Raw genomic sequence first — 24362 nt, forward strand, 5'->3', positions numbered from 1 at the left:
CAGCAAAGGGCTGCACCCGGCCTCCTGACAGTGGACAGTAAGTTGAATAGGAGCCAGCAGCGTGCCCTTGTTGCCAACAAGGCTACCGGCATCCTGGGCTGCATCGGTAGGAGCGTTGCCAGCAGATCGAAGGCAGTGATTCTTCCCCTCTATTCTGCACTGGTGAAGCCACATCTGGAGTGCTGTGTCCAGCTGTGGGCCTCCCACTACAGAAAGGATGAGGACACATTGGAGAGACTCTAGTGGAGGGCAGCAAAATGGTTGGGGAGCTGGGGGGCATGACTGGTGAGGAGAGGCTGAGGGAATTGGGTTGATGTAGTTGGCAGAAGAGAAGACCGAGGGGGATTGAATAGCAGCCTTCACCTCCCTGCAGGGGGGCTGCAAAGAGGATGGAGCTGGGCTGTTCTCAGTGGGGGCAGATGACCGGACAAGGAGCAATGGGCTCAAGTTGTAGCAAGGGAAGTTTAGGTTAGATATTAGGAAAATGTTTTCATTAGGAGTGTAATAAAACACTGGAACCGGTTACCCAGAGAGGTGGAGGACTCTCCATCCTTGGAGGTTTTTAAGACCCTTGGCTGGGATGATGGAGTTGGGTCTGGTCCTGCTTTGAGCAGGGGGTTGGACTAGATGTGACCTCCTGAGCTCCCTCCCGACCCTCGTTTTCTACGATTCCTCAGTCATCTACACTTATGACTTCCCCATTTACTGGAAGGCTGTCATTCTCATATCGAGGGATTGCTGCCGCGGCTGGCATCAGCTAAGTACCGAGAACAGCTTACGCGAGCCGTATTCAAAAAGAGTGGAGGATTCTCAGCGCCACATTTAAGGACGCACCCCGAGGCCATGGAGAGCTGAAGCCTCTGGAAATCTGGCCAGCAGAAGAGAGCTATTCAAACATCATTGGGGAGATGGGGCCTTAGGAGAAGTATAAGATGAGGAGCTAATATAGTGCACTCCTGTGTTAAATAGAAAGACCCAGGCTAATTCTCTCCCTGTGTGTGGCCCGCACGCCCTGCAGTGATCTGACTCCACAGCTTAACACTTCCCCAGCTACATATTACTCCTGTTATTCCTCAGATGGGGGAGGTGCTTTGTACTCAGTCATCGTGGCAAATATTTCACCCAGTATCAGTTGCTTTTGCGCAAAGATGCTGCCGCAGCAGCGATAAAAGACGTGATGGCTGCTTTTGGCGATAAGGGAACTATATAAATATAATTACTGAAATCCCTATGCAGGGAGTCTATAGGCAGATCTGAGTCCCTCTGTCTGCAAGGGATTTCGGTTGCTGCGGTGGCTCTTTGCTCTGCCATTAAGAAGGGGTAACCCTCCATCCGACCGGGATGTTTGCCATGCACCCTAAGGCACTTTTCAGCTTCTGCCCAACTCAGCTGTGAGCATTTAGCTGAAGATCCCTCTCCTGCAACTCCTTTCCTCTTCCCCTTTCTTGACACTAACCCCCTGGAGCTCATAAGAGCGAGGGGGAAAAGTGCTTGGCAATTTGGGAGTGAGATTAATGGGCTAAAGGACTTGCAGTTGCAGCCTCTCTGTGGCCAGTGCTTGTGCAAGAGGCTGGTTTTCTGGCATCAGCTCACCCACAGGAATGAATTCAGCTAATTGGAGCTGCCTCTGATTACTTCAGGGCTGCCAGTGTCCCATAGCACTGACAGGGCTCAGTCTTTTCCAAGGGCTTCTCTGTGCTGAGGGTTTTGGGCCCTTGCAGAGCTGGGCTTAGTGCAGCCTCCGTAGTAGAGAGCCGGTCTGCATGGGTGCAGTCTTCACTTGCATCTGTTCAGCCTGCTTTCCCCATTAGGAACCTGCCCGAGTGACTTGGGATCAGTTTGGCTTGAATCCCCGCCATGCAAGGGGCTTCCCTGAGTGCAGCTAGACTACCAGCTAAACCCCTTGTATAGGCCAGAACCTCACTGAAAGCATTTTTCTCCTTTCCTTCCCATGTCTTCTTGCAAACCCTCTTTTTTTTTTTTAAACCCCGGTAGAAGTATGTTCCTTAGTCTAAGAGCCAGCTATTTCTGAGACCGTACTGATGAAAATGATTTCCATGGTAGCGGTAACCATAGGAAACCTTCCGAATGCAACTTGTCGGGTTCCTGTCTCTTTTATTTTAACTATTTACTTTGCAAATGGAACAGCCAGTTTGACAAATACTTGGTGCGCACCGTAACCCTGGAGGGGCTGAGAACAGCGGCCGTGTCCGTCAGGTTGCGAACACCTCTGGCGTGGTGTTCCCTCGCACGTCCTGGGACATCGTGCAGCCTTCCTGATAGGAAAGCCAAGATGCAGTGAGTTGGGGTGGGGGCCAGAAAGGTGTTTCAGGAGGATCCTTTCAAAGAAAAGAAAGTTTGGTAGTTGCCTTTTGCCTTGTGTGAGCTCACACACAAAGGGGAATGCATGCTTGCTCTCCAACAAGTTTTATGCAACTATTTAGTTGGTCTAATGAAAGATATCACCTCTGCCCAACCAGTTCATTTGCCTTTGCTCTCTAACAGCTGATTTCAGTGTGTTAGAGTTGATTGCTGCTGTATTGATTCAAGCATAAGTTGACCCCATTTTTGCAGGGTCAGTTTTAGGACAATACACCATTTTCTCCAAATACAATAATACTCTACACCCATGTGCTCATTGTTTTTGTGAGGGACGACTGACACTTGGACATTGCCATGGGATTTGTTGGGGGTCCAGTTAAAAGTCAACCCTACATGCAAGTTAAGCGAGGGGTTGCGGTTTTTTGTTGGTTTAATGCTCCCTTTTGAGGAAAGAAAGGGTCAACTGATAACCAGGAGAATGCGGTGTTTCTGCTGGTATTTTGGAAAGATATAGTCAGAGTCTTCCTGTTTACTTTTCAAGACCAGTGGGGGATTTAGGACAAGAATGGATCAAAAGAGCAGGAGGGGAACTCTTCAGGATATATTTAATTGTTGATGAAAGGTTTCCTTAAGAAGTAAAAGCACACAGCACTTTGATCAGCTGTATCTGGGACACGCTTACCAGGGGTGCAAGGGGGAAGTGGTCCGTCTTCTCTGGGGTACGGCTGCTTGCAGGAAAGCATCTCGCGAGCATTGTGCCAGGAGCTGGGCTTTCGGTGAATAATCATCAGGACTCGTTGCAAAGCAGGGGTGCCAGCGGGAGCAAGAGGCAGGAGACACTGAGTAGATGGCAGGCAATTCTGGCAGCGAAGCAGCCGCTGTTTGAGAGGAGCACTTGAGGCCCACTCTAGTTATGAACGTCGTGGAGAAGAGGAGAGGCGACTTTCTCCGACGCAGGATTTAGCTGGGAGGACAGAGGCTCCCATTCAGGATTAGTACGACACTTGCATGGGCTGCAGAAATATGAGGAGCATTGCCCTCCCCTTCCCCCAAACTGCTTTAGACCCATGTATTTGCTATCATGGACCAGGACCTCGTTACACGAACAATACAGAAGGGATCCCTGCTGCTAGGAGTTTGCATTTTGAGTCTATATTATCTTGCCTCAGTGGCAAGCTGGCAGGTCATTGTCTTTGCCTGCCATCTGCTTTATTGTACAACCACCCATCAGCCTGCACTTGGCCACTGTAGGGAAGGCTTGACTGCTGGTAGCGCAGCATGCGGGCTGCTGCGTAGAGGGTGTATGTGGGAAGAGAAGCGTGCACAAGCTAATCAGGGCTGAGAATTTGATGGGATTGAACCAGGGTTTGCTATACTCCGTACTCTGTCCCTGTTGCATCAAGATGAAGTCGTGCAAATATCAGGCCAGCTCCTCGTGTCTCATCAGCGCACAGGGAATGGCTGGACCAGACGTTTTTAAGAGTTGCATGGGCAGCTGGCGTTGCAATTCTGTTTTGCCGGGCTAGCCCGAGTGGCTTGTCGCTGCCAAGATGAACACGAGGATGGCAGGAAATGGATGTTTCCTATTTGCAGCAAAAACTTGCATTTCAGCAGAGCGATTGTTACAAGCTGGTCAGTCCCATCCTGTTTTATTGAAAGTAGGCCCATGTAGTCCACTGCTGGGTGAAGTCGTTGTTGTGCTTTGGGCCTACCGGGTCTGGCATGCATCCTGGGATGTGGCATAGTCACCCTGGACCCTAAAACCAGTGTCAGACTTCTTGAGGTCCCAGCTAGTTATGCATGCTCCCCCAGAGCTGGCACGGCCAGCTTCAAGTCTGTCCCTTTGGGAACAGCTTGGTAGGGATGTCTGGCATCATGGCTGGAAAGGCAGGCATGGGTCTTTGAGGGGATGATGTGGATCCTCACCAAGTTAGATGTGGCTGGTGGTTAATTAGCTTTGCATTTCTGGTAGCCTCATGTTCTGCGCCAGGGAATTTGTTATAGAGTCTGTGGACGTGACAGTCAAAGGAGCGAGTGCAGCACATGTGCCCATCCCTGACCTAGCCTTAAACCAGGTATCTTGAGTACCACGATCAGCGTAGCCACGGCAACCCAGCATCCCTTGGTGATGGACCCAGGGTCCTCAGCAAGTTTTGTAGCTTGCCCTGAGCTCCTGCTGGGATGCTGCTACCTCAACCCACACTGGCATGGACTCGTCTGTAAGACTAGGCCATCGCAAAGGGAAGGAAGAACGTTTTCCAAACGGAGCAGCCGGACTTTGTTTTTTCAGCCCGCAGACAAGGGACCGCCGAGATTGAATCCTAGATCCTGCTAGACTTCAATCCAAACAGCCCTGCTCTCTGAGTTGTACTGATTATTTAATCCTCGCTGCTGCAAAACCCGTAACGATAGAAGAGTCAAGCTCTTACTTAAAATTACATGACAATTAAAGAACAGGCAATCCGATAGGAACAATGCAAAGATACGGAATAACTTTCTCCGCTCACATGTGGAACTAATTGTAACATTTATCACAAAGCTGCGTTCCTGCCGTATTAAATCTGCATTCTGGACCATAAAGACAGTATGTTGGAACCACATTGCCTTTAAATGTCAGATTTGAGAAGAGAAGAAATATGAACAATAAAACTTAATATTCTTAAGAGCAGTTTGTGCAGAGCACATCAGATTTTTTAATATTTTGCTTCAAATGCATAATTTATTATAAACTGTAGAAGTTCTATATAGGATGCATTTGAATTTGGATTATTATAACCATTACTATTATTCCCACTACCAGGAATAGCGCTGTTCTCAGAGAAGAAAAATGATTCCCCATTTTTACATGATGGAGTTAGCTTGTAGAATAGATGGAAATAGATGTGAAATTCATTGAAGTGCGCAGTCTATCTGATAAATGCCTCGATAATAAAGCGACATTGTTTGCTCTGATTTTCCTTTGCCATTTTCAGAGATATAAATAAAACATTTCCAAACTGCACATCATGCGCTTCCAGTGCAGGCTGTATTTACTTTTTGCAAAGACTGTTCAGACTTGTAGAGGTTGAGTTGTGAATCTTTTAAAGAAATCTTCAGGCATTTAGTTTTGCACACAGCATTTGAATTGCTGAAACATTATATTAATAAACATTGTATCCAAAGTAAAGTTATAAATATTAAAACCTTTTTTTTAATTCATTCTTCATTTTAAACAAAGGAGCATTTATGTCGGTATACAGCAGAGGGCACCATATAACGCATAGCTGGTTTTTTTACTGTTTAATATCCATGTAACAGAAAAAAAGAAAAACCTTACTTCAGTCTTGTTTTGCAGAAAATATGCAGAGTGCATGTATGTGTAATATATACTTTCATGGCCATTACTGCAGGTGGTTTGGGAACTTGTTTTGTCAGTCGGTCCTCAGCCTGTTTTATCATGCTTTGGGATTTAAGGCAGGTTTTGAGGGCCAAAAATGTATGTCCTGATTGATTATGGAGGACTTATCAGCATTGCAGGGGCAGCCTGGAAGGAGACTCTTGCCTCCGGTGGGTAGGGCTGTGGACACACTACAGCACATCCAAGTGCAAGGTTGCCTAGAGGCAACTAAGAGCTATGGCCAGACAGAGACAAATTTAGTTTTGCATGTGGCAAGGCACTTGACTTGAAGAGGTCAGGCAGCCACTGGCAGTTGGGGGTCAGGACTAATTGCAATCAGCTGGCCCAGGGGGCTAGCAGGTGAGGCTAGTCCTCATCAAGGGAGTCAGCTAATTGGAAGAGGGCTGGGTTTAGACAGGGTATGAGCCCAGACCCTGAGAGCAGGGAGCCAGTGAAGGAACATCACCCAAGAGGGAGGTTGCTGCTCCTGAATGCCAGCAAGGAGAGTGACGTCTGGAGGTTTGGGTAGGATCCAAGGGGATGGAGGAGGCTCCTGGGGGAGCCAGGGTGGGGGGTCCAGAGCCCTGAGAAGGGCTCAGATGGGAAATGGAGCAAGGGCAAGGGGGCTTAGCAGCCCAGGAGGGATACAAGACATCTAAGGGGAGCCTAGGGAGGGACAAGTAAGATCAGGTGGGCCTGAAGACCCGTCCTGGTTAAGACCTAAAACTGCTGCTGGGCAGCCTCCAGGAAATGCCATGCGTGGGCCACTCCAGGGAAAGGCGAGGATGGGGTGGTGGAAAGCCTCAGCTCCCACTGCCTTGTGGGTTACCCGTGGAGGGGGAAGGCTAGGGGAACACATCCCAACAGAAAACCAGTTGGGAAGGACCATGTGGGTGCAGAGGCCCAGACAGGAGTGAGGGAAGACCAGGACCATATGGGTCCAGCAGCCCAGCAAGGGGCCGGGGAATAGAGTTTCAGACCAGACATATCCGAGGGTCTGAAGAGTGGCCAAAAAAGTGGAGAACTAAAAGGGTCCAGGACGAGGGACCGAATATTGCCTATGTAACATCTGCGCTGACACAACTGGAGTTTCTCATTGCTCTCCTTTAGTGTGCATTAAGGGTTTCTATGCTTCATCTTACGTAGCGAAGGAGAAGAGATATTGTTTGACGCTTGTTCATCAAGTGGTTTTATAATGGTGAAATTGCCGAGCCTGCATTCAATTTACAATTTAAACTGTTTTTACTTCAATATTAAGATACTCGGTGCAGCTGGATTTTCTGTACTATGCTGGGGACAATATACTCTACACAAGAGCCATGAAATGCCTCCCCAAATTTGAATTCCTTTTGGATTCATGGATGGATTTTAAAATTTCCTCCTCCCCCCAGCATCTCCTGCTCAAATTGTGCTTAGTCAGAGCAGTCTCTAAAACCTTTGCTCCAACAACAGGCAGGCAGCATCAAAATTGTTGCATTAAACATGAATTTGGTAACTATAGTAATGGCACATGTAGACCAAGCTAACATGTTTAAGTAAAATCCAGTGCAGTGTGGGTTTTGTTACCGAAGGTATACGTGGATCAGCAAAACAGGGAGACGTTGGAAGGATTGCAGTGTATCAGACATTGCTGTTAAAGATCACCTGGAATTATATATGGGATCAGAGTCATCCAGACTTATATTAGTGACACGCTGCAAAAGCCTCGGGAGTCTGGAGAGGAACTAAGCCTTCAGGTGGTAGAGCTTAAACCATCTTCTGGCTGATAACGTTGGAAGAAACTTTATTTATAGGCAGGTTATTTTATAAGGTACTGATGGCAGAGAAATATTATGTGCATGCAGAATTGGGGATACGAGTTGCCCAATGTATTTAAAAAGGATGCTTACATAACCAGTTACAGATGCGCTTACATGCTTTGCTAGCGTGAGGCCTTATGATCTACTATGGGGTTGTGCACAGCATTCACTGTATCTTGCAGAGCTGGTTCCTGGCAGAGGTGTGATACCCAGCCTATGTGATTTGATCCGATCTGGTAGTTCCTAGTTCCTCATTTTACATAGCTGAGATAACAGAGAGCAGTTTAGTATGTGACCAAAGATTAGTTTTTCCTTCTTGAGTCGAGTTAGCAGAGGTTCACTATGAGGAATTCACTATCACGACCAGAAATCAGAAAACTGCAGCAGTTGGTATATAGAAGTGCAAAAAAAAAGCTTAGCAGTTCATTCCCTTTTTGCTGATATTTAGTGGAGGCAGATGAAGAGTTAGCATTGATAAGTGTTTTCTATGACACACGTTTCAATACTGGATACTTGACATTTGAAAACAGTTGGAATGAAAAATATCCAAAATATTTTCAATTCACTAGATTTGGTATTTCTTGCATTGCTAATGGATCCCATTCCGGGTGCAAGTATTGCTCTGAAATCTGGCACCAGGTGTCACTGTTATACGTCGTCCTTCTGCTCAGCTCGGTATAAACGCTGTTGAGCCTTCAAAGAAACGATTGTATTGGTGTTTGCAAACACGTTGCATGGCAAAACTACCTGCCTGAACCATTTTAGCTGGAGTCAGTCCTGAGGGCACCGTGTAACCATCTCAGAAGCTAACCACCTGTTTATGTGGCAGAGATCCCCAGCAGAGGCAACTGCATGTTTGCTGTTTGCAACCACCCCTGTTCTAGGTTTGCTATTATATAGGGTAAATCAAGTTACTCTAAGAATATGCCCAAACTCCATGATCTGGTACAGGAGTTTGATAGACTGGACTAACATAAATCACTTAAGTCTGATACCACATCAATCCAGGTCTATTTTAGATCGGGTCTCGCCATTTTTAAACTAGTCTGCATGCTGAACTTCTGTTTGGTTATGGGTATAGACTAGTTTCTGATCACTTATACTGATTTATGTGTAATGTCTGTACCTGGCCCATGTCACTAATTTCTCTTTCAATGAGAAAGTGGACTCTTAAGGGACTGACACCTGCTACCACTTGGTAGGGGAGAGATAATATTATTTTATGGAAGCTGTAGGTAGGAGAAATACCAAAATATGAAAACTGAGCAAAGGTGTGTGTGTGAGAGAGAGAGAGAGCATTTTTTGATATTTTTATTCTTTGCATTTTTAGATATTTAGCTCCACATTAGATGCCCCTTCCCTAGGAAGATTTGCTGCCTGCTCCCCGCCACTGTGTTAGCTGCTTGAGACCCTGCACTTGGCCAAATGAGGGTGGATCCTGCCCCATGGAGAAGTTAGGGGTTATAATAGTTTCACAGGAGCTTTTCCCATTTATGCCTATTTGTCAACACATCATTAGAAAGACTCTGCTAATTAGGCAGCTGGGCATTGTTCTCGAGACCTTCTAGCCAAACAGCTCACCTTTGCCAAGGTCAATAGACGTGAAACTGCATAAAATACTCAGTTAAAATGTGTTGTTGTGTTAGCATATGGACCTCCCTGCGAGATCGTTCTGTAGCTGCAGTCGCTAAAGGACCCCCACGCAAGTAGTTACGAAGGCTGCTTCAAACCTCACAGTATTAACCTCTTGTGTGCTGCTGAGCATACTTTGCAGGAGGGAGAAAGCACCTCATACCATGCTCATCATCCCAGTACTTGTGTCCCAAGGGATGACAGCAGTAAAGGGGTTAAGGAAATGTCACACAGTCATCTTGGTGCTGCCTCTATTTTGGTATCTATCTTGGATCCTTTTCCTCTGCCCCTGTAGTCAACAGAGCTAATTGCATACTGGGATGCACTAGCCGATGCATCATGAGCAGGGCTAAGGAAGTGATACTTCCTCTCTACTCGGCGCTGGTGAGACCCCAGCTGTGTCCAGCTCTGGGAGACGCACTTCACAAAAGACGTGGAGAATCTCGCAAGGGTCCAGAGAAGGGCCACAAGAGCGATTGAGGGCTTGGAGGACAAACCTTATGAGGAAAGACTAAGGGATTTGGGACTGTTCAGCCTGTGGGAAGAAAAGACTCAGGGGGGATGTGTTTGCCATATGTAAGGGGTGAATATCAGGAGCTGGGAGAAAAACTGGTCATTAGGGTGCCCCAGGGAGGACAAGGAGCAATGGCCATAAACTGTTGGAGGATGGTTTCAGGTTGGATGCAAGGAAGATTGTCTTTCCGGTAAGGGTGACCAGCATCTGGACTAGACTTTGCAAGGACGGGGTGCAGTCCCTAACCCTGGAAGTCTTCAAGAGGAGAGTGGACAGACACCTTGCTGGGATCGTTTGATCTTGGCAGTATTCCTGCCCAGAGCAGGGGGTTGGACTCAATCTTTCGAGGTCCCTTCCAGCCCTTCATTTCTGTTTCTATTTTATGTGTGGCCCAGCCCTTTGCAAGAGGTATTTTTGCAGTAAACTGCAAGTATTTTATGTTAGGCTGATCTATCTAGGATGCTTTCAGAATGATGCTGGAGCTCAGGTAGCGCCGAGAGACCCAGACAGCTGCGTGGGTCTAGACCAAACCCTCAGGTGGTGGGGCGCTCTCGGAGATACGCCTTGGGTCTGTATGAGCCTATGGGCCCCCTACTCTGCTGAATGGTTATGCCCAGGTTATTAATCACGATTTACCACAGGCGCTTTGCTAAAGTATCATGAAAACAAACGGGTGTATTACAAAGAAGAATACCTGGTATAAAAAAGAAAAGAGCGATTCAATGCTTTGACAAGCGTGTGCCATAAAACACAACTGGCACAGTCTTTACCCTGCGTTCAGGCTACCACCTGGCCCTCCTAAAAATCCCTGTGGAAATCTCCTGGGGTCACCCTCCCCTCCGTCACAGCTAGCTCCCAGGACCCCCATTTCCCCTTGCTCCCCATCCCTTAATGATTGCTGCCAGGGCCGGACACAGGCATGGATGAACCAGGAGGGCCCGGACAGCAAGGGGGTCTGAAAATGGTAATTTTAATTATTATTATAATTATAATCATTATCTTAATGATAATGTCTTAATAGGACCAGCACATCACCCAGGGTCTTAGCTCCATGATGCCTTGTTTGATGACATAGAGTAAAAAAGGTTTGTCCATCGGGGAGTCCAGTCTTTAAAACTGAAACCCGCCATAATTTCCAAAAGTGTTTGCTGCTCTGGAGAGTTCTTCTTTGGCATGGCATGGCATGGCCTGACACATCCGGACTGGGCTGTAGTTTAGGAAGTTGAAAATAGCCCTTCCTGGGAGGTAGGTGCCTTTATTCATTCTAGGGAAAGCTTAGCCTTGCTTTGTCCGACGTCCTGAGGTTTGCAGGCTCGTCTCCTTGCATGCCATTGCAATGCAGTCGAACGCCGGCATTGCAGCGGCAGAGCAGAGCTGATGTCCAAATGGTCCATTTTTTACTTTTGTAGCCAAATGGTGAGATTTTTCCCCTCCCACACACATGTACAGGGCAAACATACGGCTTGCACATAACCTCCAGCTCTCCCTACACCCCAGCCACTTTGCAAGGGTGCAGTTCGTCTTATGATGCCCACTTTGCAAGGGTGCAGTTCATCTGAGGGTGTTGGGTGGAGGGCAGCAGGACAGTGAATGAGCAAGGAACTTCCTAGGGAAGCTGGCCTTGTTCCCTTCCCATCCTTGCAGAGGGATATGGCAGTAGTGAAGTAGCAGATGGACTCTTGGGCAAATAGCAGGCTGTAGATTTAAGTGGTGTCTGCACATCTATAAAGGATACGTCTGCAAACTGAACTGTGAGGTTACCTGGCTTCTGGTGTCTCCTCTGCTGGAAGTTAAATCACATCTGGACAGAACGAGGTGGTGATTTTGCTTTTCCTTGACTGCAGAGGTGCCATGATGGCCAGGCTGCAGTTTAGGCTTGAATGACATAGGGTACCATACTACAGCGGCTCAAAATAGTGCAAGCGGTTCACTTCTGCAGCTCTGAAGCCTGCTCTGCTGCCTGAGAGCAACTTTCAGCTGTGCCCAGACCCCACTTTAATGTCAGCCCTTCTGATTTTTCCCATCCAGCCTGGAACCCAACCTGTTTGGCCCTCGGGGTCTGAGTCTATCCCCTCCTCCTCAAGTTTGGGAGGCATTTTGGTATTGTCCTCCGGCAGTGATGGCACGCCGAGGCGTAAATACTGCACCGGGCTCGTCTCCTTTCAACGTAGTCCAATGCCGGTGTTGCAGCAGCATCAGTGCAAGGCAGTCACTTCATGCTCCCCCTTAAAACAAGCCGCATTTAATTTATGGGCACCAGCAGGTCCTCGAGAGCGTTACGTCTGGGGGCGATGTACATGGGGAGTGCCCTGGGTATTCGCTCAGATCTTTGTCTTTTGCCTGTGCAGCCCGGAGGTTTCCATAATGAGCATAATCTTGCCTACCACTCCGAGTAAATCTTTTCTCGCTGTGCACACTTAACTCCCATTAACTTTAATGGGAATATAATAGTATCTTGAGAGGATCTATATCCTCTTATGCACCGCAGTACTTAAAGATAGCGTGGCGGGGGCTGAACTGAACTTTACCTCTGAGTTTCTGTGCCGCTTTGTTTTCCAGGCGCAAACCCCTGACGTTTGCTCAGTGTGATCTTTCGTATTTTCTTACCTATATGTAGCTTATGAGTTTGACTGGCATTCTGGCTTTTACAAATTGCTGATTGATAGAGAGTTGTGATGACTGTTTTTTTGGCAGACACCGTATTTTTTTTTCTCCCCCCCTCCCCCTCTTTCCTGCAATTGCAGCAGCGATCTCCTCCGTCGGCTGCTCTTTGTAAGCTTAATATTATAATTGCTTTGACTGATACATCTTTAAGACGGCTCAACATGATTTTATGTGCTTGCCCCGAGGAGCTCGCGCAAAAGGGTGCTTTAGAAATGGAAATGTTGTTGGAGAACTGATTTTTCTCGGCTATTCTCACTCGGTTCAGCACCAGACAGTGGAAATGTAGCATTTAATTAAGTTGGTAAAGGTTTGGGAATGAATTGCAATAAACATAAAAGGCGTAATCAAATGCCTACCTAATCCCTAGCTTCAGGGCGCATTAGACGTAGAGAGCATACGTTACAAGGAGAACCAGGACTGGAGAGCGATGAAGAGTTTGGATCAAATCTTTTTGTAGTTGGCGGCTTCGAAATTATTTTACTGCAAGCCCGAGGATTTAAAGGCATACTGCTTATCGATAAACAGAAAAGAGGCCAATTCTCTGCCGGTATAATGCCTCATACCATAAATATGCATAGGGCAGCCCTGCGGCCTGTGATACGTTCGCACAGTTGATCTCGTCCGAGCTCCAGATGCGATGAGAAGGGGCCCTCAGTTAATCAAAGCGCCTGTCAAGGCGTTTCGCAGCCCGCGGTTACTTTGATAAAAGCACTCGGTAAATTTGGTTTATTAGAATTAAAAAGGAGGCGAAGGAGGGGAGGCCGGTTTTCAAGCAGATAAGTTTTCTTGCAGGCGCTGTCAGCCAGAAGAGCTGGACACGCTTTGATTCCACAGCTGTGGCCGCTGCGCTCCGGGATCTTGGCTTCAATTAGAAAATCAACACCGTTTTCTATCCCTAAAAGCCGCCGGATACATGCAGGAAGCACATGTCCCCTGCAGACATCGCTGTCTCCGTGAGCCGGCCAGGGACGGGAAGCAGAAGGGCTGGGTGCTGTGAGCTGCTCTGGTCATCTGCTCCGTTGGGGTTTATCCTCTCATCCCACAAGCGTTCCCAGGAGCCTCGCCTGTCCTCCCTGACACGTGGCAGGCAGGAAATACAAGAAAAGAAAATACACCAATGTGCTGACCACACGATTGCTTAAAAGACGGAGGGCGTCTTTGTCTTGACATCTGGCACATAACCAGATGTCCGTGGCTATGGACTGCCACGAAGTGCCTAAAGCCGCTCTCATGGTCTGACGAATGCAACACAGTTGGGCTTGTTTTCTGGGTGAGATTGGGGAAGATCATCAGTTTCTCAGATCCTCAAGCAGTTTAAAAAAAAAAAGGTTGCGTCGAAGCTGGTTTGTCAGCAAGGGCAGGGTGTAATCAAAGGCAACAGAAAACCTATTTAAAGATTCTTTTATCTCTTTCCCCCACCTCTCCTCTTCGTGCTACGTTGCCAACTTCGAAGCAGGTTGCTTCTTCAAAAGTCTCTGCCTGGATCTAGGTAATCTTCTAGCCCTATCCGGGAACTGAGCCCAGGCCAGATCTCTTCCCCTGTGCAGAGTCTGAGTATGATGAATGAGGGAGAATGCAAGAGAGGAGCCATTGTAGCCTGAGCTGGGGCTTTGGTTGGTAATTGCAAGCTGACCTCCAGTTAAGGACTATTTAAGGACCTCCTATGTGTGTGTGTGTGTGTGTGTGTGTATATATATATATGCTGATCCACATTCTTCAGGTTTGCTTGAGCATTAGTGGTGTTTAGCGCTGTATAGTTGTGGATAAAGGGGTTCCAGTTTGGTGTTAACAGTAAATGGTAGAAATGCAGAAATCCTCAAGCCCCCTAATATGATTGCAGATAGGCATCGTGTAAGGTGATGATCCTGTGCATTGCAAGGTGAGAAGTGCTGGGAAAGCTGCTGGGGTGCCATGCAATGCCCAGCGAAGGTAGCAGAAAGACTCGCAGCAATTCCAGTGTGAACAGAATCAGGCCCTTGGAAAGCTGAAGCAAGATCCTGGCCTTGCTGAAGTCGAGGGCAAAACCGGGGCCAGGTTTCCAACCCAAATCCTATTCCCTTATGCTGGTGGGAATCCGGGAGAGCTCCAGCTGTGATGACGCCAGTGTAAAAATGCGTGCAAATGAGGTAAGATGCAGACCTAAGGTTTTTGGTGCTTGCAGCCAGAAAAGCCGTGCAAGGAATTTGCTCTGGCCGTTGACGTGGGGGAAAGGTGGACTTTGAACAACCCAGGGTTAAGTAATGCACTAAAGGACAAGAGGAGGAAAAGAGGGCAGAGAGAGCAATGCAAACACCTGACAAAAGACTGACGAGAGCACCCAATTAAAGCAAAAATGTGTCGGGCTTCTGCAGCGCGGAGCCCTTGGAAACTGGAAGAGTGCTCCCCCCCCCTTTCTTTCCCTGTTGAATCGGGCGCTAAGCCAGGTGAAAGAAAACATTTTCCCAACACCAAATGGAAAAATGCAGCGCAGCCTTCTGAAACGAACTGCGAAAGGAGTAGACCTGTGAAAAGAATCCGTGCGCCAAGGTTATGCATTTAACAGATTTCGACTACTTGACCTTTGTAGTTTGTAGGCAGAGAAATATGTTGCTGAAACCGAAGAAGGTAACGAGCGCTGAAGACGAATCGCCAGCCCCTCACCGCCGTGAAAGGATTCGGGTTCGGTTAAGAGAAGCGTAGCGTTTCGTTCCACCCTACCAGCACCTTGCTGACTTTCCCCCGGCCCTCCACCTCCTGCCCTCTCTCCTTTTCACAGATCATTGGCAGCTCTGCTCATGCTTTAGCCTGGATTGTTCTAAAAAGTGCCGTTTGCGTCTCAGTGATTTTTGATTACACCCACGTACTATATTTATTGCCATTTAAATCATCTGTGTTAGGTTGAGATTTGTTTCTTTAAAAAAAAAAAAAAAAAGCAAGCCTGACTGCGCTGTTCCTCACTGTTGCTAAGGAAAAGAGGATATTTATTCATCTGGGCACTGCTTTAGTATTGTGCAGCTAGTAGTCATTGAAGGATGGTGCAAAGGGAGGAAAAAAAGGGTAGATAAAGTGAGTGATAAAGCCACTTGGTCGTGTGTCCTAATAGTTGATGGGTGTCGGCGCTGTCCACGTTGCAGTCAAGGGGTGTTGGGGTCAGGACTCGTGGCGGTCCGTCTTGATCCCAAGTCCGTTGAAACCAGTGGAAGACTCCCTGTGCATTTAGGGTGCAAAGGTTATGCCCCCCCATGGCTACCCCTCCCCTGTTGCATATAGCAGCTGTCCCATGGGATCCATTTATGAAACAAGCTGATCTTCTTTCTTATCTTTTTTTAAAACCATTGAGGAACGAGGCTTTTCCGTTTCTTAGCTGCTGTCAGTCCTGAAAAGCATTGTCCAGGCCTTTCTAAAGAGAAGCCTCTTTTGTTGTATAACTGAACACTTTCTTATCTAGCCGTTTTATCTAGTTTTCTCCAGCATTACATTCTCCCATAACCCTCCTTTGTATCAGATCTCCCTGGAATTAGCATCGGTCGTGACCGGAAGGGCGTTTGGGTTTAGTTCATCTGCGACGTTTTCCCTAGCGTAGCTACAAGGTGACATGATTAGCTTGATTTCAGCCGTTCGAATCGTATCTTCGCCTCCTGCTCTTCTTGACTTACGCTCGGGTGTACAAGGGCAGGACGAGTTATCAGCTTGCAACAGCGCTGCGTTTGTTTTATTTTCTCAAACCCGCATCAAATGAAGAACCTCGCGAGATGAAAGCAATGCTCGCGACCACGTCCTCTCCATTCACTCTTGCTTCCAGCGGACAAATCTGCTCTTCCGTTAGGTGGTTGTCGATGAGATTTGGGGTTGGGTTTTTTTTAGCTGTCGTAGCAACAGGAAGGTATTGTTTGGCCTGCAAACAAAGAAACCCCCTTTTTACCTTCCTGGTACGTGAACAACTCGCTTGTGAAAAATCACTTTAATCGGGGTCGATATCTTTTGAATCACCTCCAGGCATTTCCAAAGTGAGTTTTCTAAATGCATTGCACTGCATGTTCCCCGCCCTGCCAGTTTTACCCAAAGAGTGCCCAGGAAGGCCTCCTTTATTTAGAGTTAGTTTTAAAATGAAAACCGTCATTAGTTGCTAAAACGTAGAGAAAACCCAAATCTGTTTAGTTTATATGAAGCAGAGGGAATTGTACATCGATACTTCAGCTGGAACATTTCCATTCTTTCTCCAGATGTTCTCTGCACTTGGAAAATGATGCTGATATGTTGCTCTTCATCATTAGATCTGCAAAGTGCTTTACCAAGGAGATCGGTATTGCTAGCGCACCGTACCGGTGGGGAAACCGAGGCCCGTGGAGGAAAAGTGACTTGCCCAAAGTCACCCAATGGCAGAGCTGGGTATAATGCAGGCCTAATGAATGCCAGGCCCCTGCCCTGAGCTTTTTCACTTAAAAACCACAGAGAGTCATGTATGCACACGCTCTTTCTTGATGTGCTGCCTTAACCTTGGCTTCAGTTTCTCACAAGCCTCCTCAAATGGACCTGTTGAATGTAGGGGCTGGTCCGTTGACATGGAGCTCTATATACAAAGTCAAACCAGGCAGCTGGCAGCTCAAGCTGTAGATTGGCATGACCGCTTGTACCACTCCATCAGCTTTCTGGTCTAACCTGGTGGATATTGTGTCTAATACTATCGACCTGACTTGGATTGTGCTACTTATCGGAGTGAGAGGAAGAGTCAGTGGGTGGGTGTGGGAAAGAGCAGAGGGAAGGAGAGTGCATTTTTCAGAATAATTCATCTTTGGCGCAAATGGAGGTCTGTCCTTTCTGCAAAGAACCAGAACGCTTGGGGTTTTTTTTAAGAATAGTCCCAAAGGGACCGATGTTTTGTAAACCTAGCCATGCCTTTCCAACCTGCAGAAATGCGGCGGGACATCTGGAGGGGAAGAGCTTTACAAGCCCAGCTCTACTGTGCAAACCCTTCTCGGGCAGTGACGCGCAAGAATCCTTTTGCACGCGGACATTGAGGAACGCATGCATTGCCTGGCCTTCCTTGTAAGGGAGTTGAACATGAGCTTGGCACCTGAGCTGCTGGTTTGGCTCATTTCATAAGTCAAGTCTCTCCCCTCCTTTTCCCTGCACCGAGCTCTGCAGTGGTACTAGCACGGAGCAGGCTTTTTTCTGCACACGTGGCCCATTGCATCTGTGACGCTACCAGTTTATACAGGGAAAAGCTGTGCTGTGTTGCATTGGCCTGTAAGCACTATTATTCTGTTGCTTTTTCATGCAGTGTGATTTTCTTTTTTTTTTATAGGGAGATTTTCTTTTTTTTTTTTTTTTTTTTTTTCCCTTTAAAATTACACACGAATACCACACCGATTTTTTAGGGGGGTTTTTTTTTTTTTTTTTTTTTTTTTTTTACCTGTAACATCTGCAACGGAAGCCAGGCCCAAGGAAATGACTGCCTTCAATGCAGAACATAGATATAGGTATGAATCACTCACGTGGTGTTGCCAAAGAGGCATGAGACCCTCGGTGCTGAATTCCAGTAAGGGTAGGTGTGATCTTTTCTTTCTCTTTGCCACCCACATGAAGTTCTTTGAATAAGAGAGCACCATAAAAATCCTGGTGGCTTATAGTCCGCAGTGTTTTACAGGTGGTGATTATAGGTGAAATCATCGCAGAAGAGAGCTGCTTTGCTAGATGGAGGGGAGGGTGTAAGCTAAGCTGCTGCTTGAAAGGGAGAAGTCTGGATGGGAGCCTAGAAAGAAAGATGCTGAAGGTGAAGGAGGCAGGATGGGGAGGATGGAGTTGGAGGGAACAGAAGATAATTCTTGCTATGGGATTTCAGGGAGCTGCCAGATCCGAGACCCCTCTGCCAGCACCTTGATGCCTCATCCAGGACGTGCGCTGTGTACGTGCTGCCTAGCTGTCCCCCACCCCGGCTAGCGAATCTCTTCATCGCCTTGCAGAGCCCAGACCACACCGACAGCTGTAGCGCTGCTATTCTTATTTTATATCGCGCAGAACGGAGTTGGATCCTCGTTGCTATAGAAACCGGCAGCCCTAATTATAAAGAGTTTGATTCACTGGATGTAAAAGCCGTAACTCTTCTTTCCCTCGGTTTAAAGGAATAAGAAAACAAAATCCAGCCGGGTCACGCAGATGGGAAGCCCAGAGCCGGCGTAGGGTTCATCTCGAGCACTTCCCACGGGAGAAAAAGGGAAGGGATGGAAAGGCTGTTCTTTGGCAGAAAGTCCGTGGCGGTGGGGGGGAGCTAGTGCCCTTTGCAGTGCTGGGACCCCAACCCAAAATAGCCCACAGAGAACGTGGAGTGGCTGTCTTCCCACCTCTCCCGGTGCAGTGCGGTTGAATATGACCACGGGGAGAGCCGGTGGACACGGCTGTGAGCACGTTGCTATCAGCTTGGCTGGCTTATCATGCTCAGAGCGTGCAGGATTTATCCCTGGCCTCACATCTACCTGCAGCTGCAAGAAGCCCGGAAGGTATACATAGTTTTAAGCACGTGTACAGCCCTGTGGGCATCAGAGGAGCAGCTCGTAGGCCTGAAGTTAAGCACAGGCTTGGCCATAGCATCTGCAAGCAGCAGAGACGTATCCTGCTGACTACATCCAAACAGGATGCGAATCAGTCGGTGACGAAGGTACGAAACTTGGCAGCGCTTGCATAAAGCAGCCTTCTCCAGGGGCCTCCCGGCCCATCCTTCCAGCTTGGTCCTTCCTGCTGGTCCCAGTGGCACCTTAACCGAACCCTGCAAAATTGGGCAGCCTTTTTCTCTTGGCTTTCCCAGGTTATTTTCTTCTTATAATCATCTGGTGGAGGGCTAAGTGGTATCAATCGGTCGCACGCGTGGTTCGATAAGGTTCGCAGGAGGCCGGAGAATTGCACGTGGGATTGATGATTTTATTGCGTTTTGAGAATGTGCTTACTGCGGTTGAAAATGCATCTCGTAATGTGGATCCTTCAGCCCTGCGCGGGAACCTCAGACTGGAAGGAAAGGCTTTAATATCCGTCGCGTTCCCATTTCAAACAAACAGAGGAGCGGGTCATTTTCTGGGTTGTTGCTCAAGAAACAAAGTCAATATTTTAAAATCCGTTCCATCAAATAACGCAGAGGGGCCTTTCCCATCCGGGCGGCGCGTGACCAGTTTGCTTCGTGTCTGCCTGAAAAGCAGGAAACGTTTAGGCAGCGTTTCCAGACCGCTGTGTCAGCCGTGATAAATGATGCCTCATCAATCCCTTGCCTCGGGGAGTTTTCTGATGATACCTGGAGCCGGTTCTGGGGCAGGCGCTCGTGTCCCACCTGGCTGGTGCATGGGCCGTGCACATCTTGGTTTTCCTCTCCACGTAGGAATACTATCCCTGTGTTACGACAACTTGCTCAGGGCCAAGCAGGCAGCGGGGTGGGAGCTGAAAGCAGCTGCCCCAAATTGCAAGCCAGTGTTTTAAGTTCTTGGCCATTCCTCTTGCTTCCTGGGGTCTCTTTCAGGGATATTGCTGACAAGGCTAAACGAGGACTCCCTTAATGATACCCAAATGATGGTGATAAATGCTAGAGCCACTTTGGAGCACACTGTCCAAACAGGGCAGTCCTAGGCATGCAGGGGTAAGGTGGCTTTTACCCTGCAGTTCTGCAACACTAGGGTTTTATTCATTCCTCCTACAATTGAGACGAATGCATGGTAGGTTAAGTCAAGAGCTGCAGAAAAGCTACTGGAAAGTAGGGTTTTCTCTAGTACAGGCTCCTGATGGAGGTGCTCGAGGCTGTCCCCAGCTTTGGAAGGCAACCTGGTGTTTTCTACACGTCACCTTCCAGAGCAGATCATGCAATTGAGACTGGGGAAATGCCACCGCTTGGCAGGGCGTTTCTCAAGGGATGTTAATCCTGCAAAGAGATCCTCCTGGGGAGAGCCTAACCAAAGTGCTCGGTCCCGCGCTGTTAGGCGTGCCGCTGGTCCAACCAAAGTCAGCGGAGGTGCGTTTGCATTGCAATTCAGGCTTCACCTCGCATGCATCTTGAAAAATCTGGCATAGGGCATGACTGGGGCCTCTGCTAAACTGGAATAATTTCTCAGCGTTTTATATTTCTTGGGATTTTTAGGAGAGAGCTCTCTCTGGCTTGCAGCCCCCTAACCAGCGGTACCACGTCTGCCTCTGACAGCTGTGACTGCGTAAGAATTATGATGCTGTGAACAGAATTTATGAAACCACAAATTACCTTTCATCTATTGGCAATTAAAACGGCGCTCATATTTTTGGACTAATACAAAGGTAGCATAGTATTTTCTCATTTAGCAAATAACCCCATGACTGATATATATTTTTTTCATTCTCCCTGTGCTTGGAACGTGTGTGTGTGTGTGTGTGTGTGTATATATATATATATATATATATAATTTTTTATGCCTTATATATATAAAAACCATTAGGCCAGAATAGCAGGTTAAAATGTATTTTACATGTTTTTCTAAGGCCAAGTCAACCATATGTTAAAATAAACTTCACCAATAGCAACAGTTCTCATTTGAGGCTGATTGTGCCTTAATAAAATAGTATGTGGGTGGTAAATACAAGCAGATACATTACTGCGCAGAAATCAGGCCTGGGATACTTTATATGATGTTTATCTAATCCGTTTCCACCGAGCCTTGGATACGGGTGACCAGAGGTTGGCTGGCTGCGATTCTCAGTGCGGTTTGCTCAGCTGTAGCTTGATTATAAATGTACTTTCTGTGCCATCAGTCCTGCTAGGAGAACCGCGCTGGGGCCGCTGGTCCTGCGGCTCGGCTCCAGTTTGCAGCTGGAGCCAATGCTGGGGTTTTCCTTGCCTTTTCAGGTAGAGGGCCCTTGCTTTTGAAAAGGAACGCACCTTGAATAAGCCTGGTGGATTTACACGTGCTTGGAAAAATCAGCTTGCAAGCTCAGTGTCATGTATGGGGATGCTACAACCACCTCAGCAAGGAGCAGGACCCTTCTAGGCCCTGCACATGCTGCCTATGGGCCTGTCTGATCCCTATGAAGTCCCACTGAGTTGAGTGAAGCTGAATCAGGACCCCGGTGATCACCAGACTGAGACCTGGTACCCTTCGTCCTCCTCCAAACCCCTCATCTTCTGCCATGCTACTGAGTGGAGCCAGGAAACTATTGGTGAAGTTAAGGTGCTATTGAGTGTGGATGCATGGATCCCAGTCTGGCCTGTTGTCCGTAATGGTACCTCTCCCCTAGACATAGTGAATCTGCTGTGAATGGGGTTACCGGTTTAGAGAAGCCGTGTTTGTGCACATGTGCCCCTTCTTGTATGTGGGTCTTTCGACGTGACGGCATCTTCCCGCTGGAAGGCATTTTGCCTGGGTAGTTGTGATGCATTGCGGGGTGATGGCATCATCGTGAGCATTGGTGTGGGCAGCCAGAAAGGTCTTTTTGGCTGGTGGCAGGTCTGCCAGTGTCAGTCTTCCACAAATCACTCTGAAAATCCCCCGTTGACCTTCTGTTTCGAGAACAAGGAGAGAAATGCAGACCCGTCGGGACCTGGACCATCAAACTTCCTTCAGCAACCTGCCTGCAAATTCAAGGAGGAAGCACTGGTGTTGGCTGCATCGTGGCCCTGTGCATCGAGCAATAGTTCTCCTCCTGAAATGTCCTGTGGGCTCTGAGGAGGGAAGGTCGATGGTTGCAGCAGCTAGCCCTTGTCTCCCACATGCAGGTACCCTTGTTTTGGGATGAGATTCAAACCATGTGCTGCAATGAGTGTGGTGGCAGGAGGAGCTCTCATCTCTTCTGGAGCATGAACTGCAAGTAGGATCATGGGGTTTAAAAGCCCTTTTAAACCTTGGGGAGCAGGAGGTTCATGAACAATGACAAGGACTCCCATGCATCCCAAATGGTTCCCAAATGGTCCCCAAAACCTAGAGGCAGGTCATTTTCTGGAAGGACCATTTACAGAAGCTGGCTGCTGAATAGTTCAAGAGCCACAGCATTTTAAGAGTCTCTTGGAACAAAGGAGAAGGCAATGCCATGTTTGGTACTGCGGTCGTGTCTTTGGCATTGTAGCCACCGGGCCTTGCTTGGTTCTAGCTCCACCATCCCTTAGCTCCCCAAAGCAAATCCAGTTGAAGTTTTGCTTGAGGAAAGACTTTAGGATTTCTCCTATCATCGGTTCTATGTTCCCTGAAGGTTTTGGCAAGTTTTTCCTCCCTGTTACATGCTCATGGCATCTCATCTCTCACAGTGCATGGGAATTATTTATGCAGGTTATTCATGCTACCCCTAATATGTCTCCAGGAGTTGAGTTTCTTGAAGGGCATGACAATTGTATAGGATGGTTGTACAGGATTGAGGTGATCCTGCCGCAGACAGGGGTAGGACTAGGGGACCTCTGGAGGTCCCTTCCAGCCCCACTTCTCTATGATTTCTTTGTCCACGGTTCGGCAGGTTGAGGCAGCGTTGACCGCTGTGGGCCTGTGCATGCACGGATAATCGCCCTTCTGTATTACATGAGTTTGACTGACACCTTTGTTGCACAGGGTGAGTTGAAGATATGGAAAGGAAGCCAGGCAGCCAGCTGGTATATGGATTCCTGCAGCTCTCTGACTGCAGTGTGGTCTTTTTTTAAAGCCCATTAGCACACCATGGCACGTATTTCCAGATGACACTTCACTTGGAGGAGGGCGAGGCACTTTGTTTGGCAGAAGGAAACGATTCCCAGCGTTGCGTGATACCGAATGCCCCGTGGTAGCCTCTGATCTGTTTAGCAGTGGCTCAGGAAACCTGACGCGCCCTCTTCTTGCTTTAATCTTATTTATACTTTTCTGTACATCATTTCCCAAACCTGGACGGGACCTTTCTATTTTTGACTAGCAGTGTGTGCAAGGAGAAACCAAGCGAGGTCAGTGGGGTTTATTCCAGGTTGGGTGGAAACCACATCAGATGGCAAGACGGGTGCGAAGATGAGCTGCTCCTCCCAAAAGGGTGCGGAGGCTTCCTTGTGTTGGTGTATTTTGTGCTCCATCACCCCGGTTGCTTCTGCTAGTGCCAGCGCAGCCCTCTCCCTTGCCCTCTCCCTTGTGCTGATGGAAAAAGAGTTGCCGTCTTTGTTTCTATCCACCAGTTTTATAGCCAGGTTCCTGGCTTTGGCGTTGTTATGCCCCACGATGGGCTGGGGGGAAAAGAAATGGGTTCGCCTTGGGTTTTCAGTGGGTCCTTGTAGAGTTCTCCTGCCATGGCATGCATCGGGAATCAGCGCCATTAAAGCAAATGGTGTGTAACGTGGCCTAAGTGAATGAGGAATGGGAGTGCCTGGCCATCACGAGCCGTTAGGTGTTTTATAAGGACCTCTGGCTTATCAAAACGGCTCAATTGCACAGTTCCATCTTCTGTGCGGTTTTTTTAATCGTCCCATCGTCTGGCAAACAAATGTGGTTGAATACGGCAGGTACACACAGACATGAGTCCTCCAGTGCCTTGAGGCTATATCAGGTCAGGGCCTGAGCTCGTTTCAAGGCCGGAGTTAGGTTTTGACCTTCGTTTGACTCTCCAATGAGCCACCGCAACGGTCAGCGCCTGCGGGCCCTACATGTGCTTTTATAAAACCTCCCTCTCCTAATCTGTCCCTCATGTATAGGAGCCAGAGCCGCTGGCGTGGGAGTGCAGACCACGTTTGAGACGTTACGGTGGCAAGATGCACAGACTATTGGAGTCGTGTTAGCCCGTCCTTTGGTTGCAGAATACGTTGTGTCGCTGCCGAGCGCTCGGGCTGTTTGTCTGTCCCCCCGCCGCCCCCCGATCATTGACGTAGCCATGCATTTATTTAGGAGTTAACCCAGGCAGTCTGTTTTAATTGCTTAGACTGCAGCATTGTTGTGCTAAACTCAAGACAGATGGTGCTTCAAGACGGACCACACATGGAGACCTGCAACAATCGGGCTCGCTTGCTCCGCAGGTCCAGAGGAAGGCTGAAAGGACCTGCTTCTTTCTGCTCGGAAGGGGCCCAGTGGAAAATACAAAGGGTGGGAGCTGGCACAGGCTCAGCTCAAGGTTTTCTGGAATGGACTAGAGGAAAATGAAA

At 48.1% G+C, this 24362-nt stretch overlaps 1 protein-coding gene across 3 annotated transcripts in view; it reads left to right on the top strand.

Annotated features, from left to right (window-relative positions):
- Positions 1-24362, top strand: part of PRICKLE2 (prickle planar cell polarity protein 2) — a 155951-nt gene that overhangs the window by 14232 nt on the left and 117357 nt on the right. Inside the window, exon 1 of one of the 3 annotated variants that reach the window (XM_025198998.1) lies at positions 17698-17766. The exons of the other annotated variants lie outside the window; for them this stretch is intronic. Coding sequence (XP_025054783.1) covers positions 17735-17766 — 32 coding nt within the window. The 5' untranslated portion in view covers positions 17698-17734. Of the gene's footprint in view, positions 1-17697; positions 17767-24362 lie in introns of those variants that run through there. 3 annotated transcript variants of the gene reach the window in all.

The sequence above is a fragment of the Alligator sinensis genome, unplaced genomic scaffold, assembly GCF_000455745.1.
Source record: "Alligator sinensis unplaced genomic scaffold, ASM45574v1 scaffold469_1, whole genome shotgun sequence".
NCBI lineage: Eukaryota > Metazoa > Chordata > Crocodylia > Alligatoridae > Alligator > Alligator sinensis.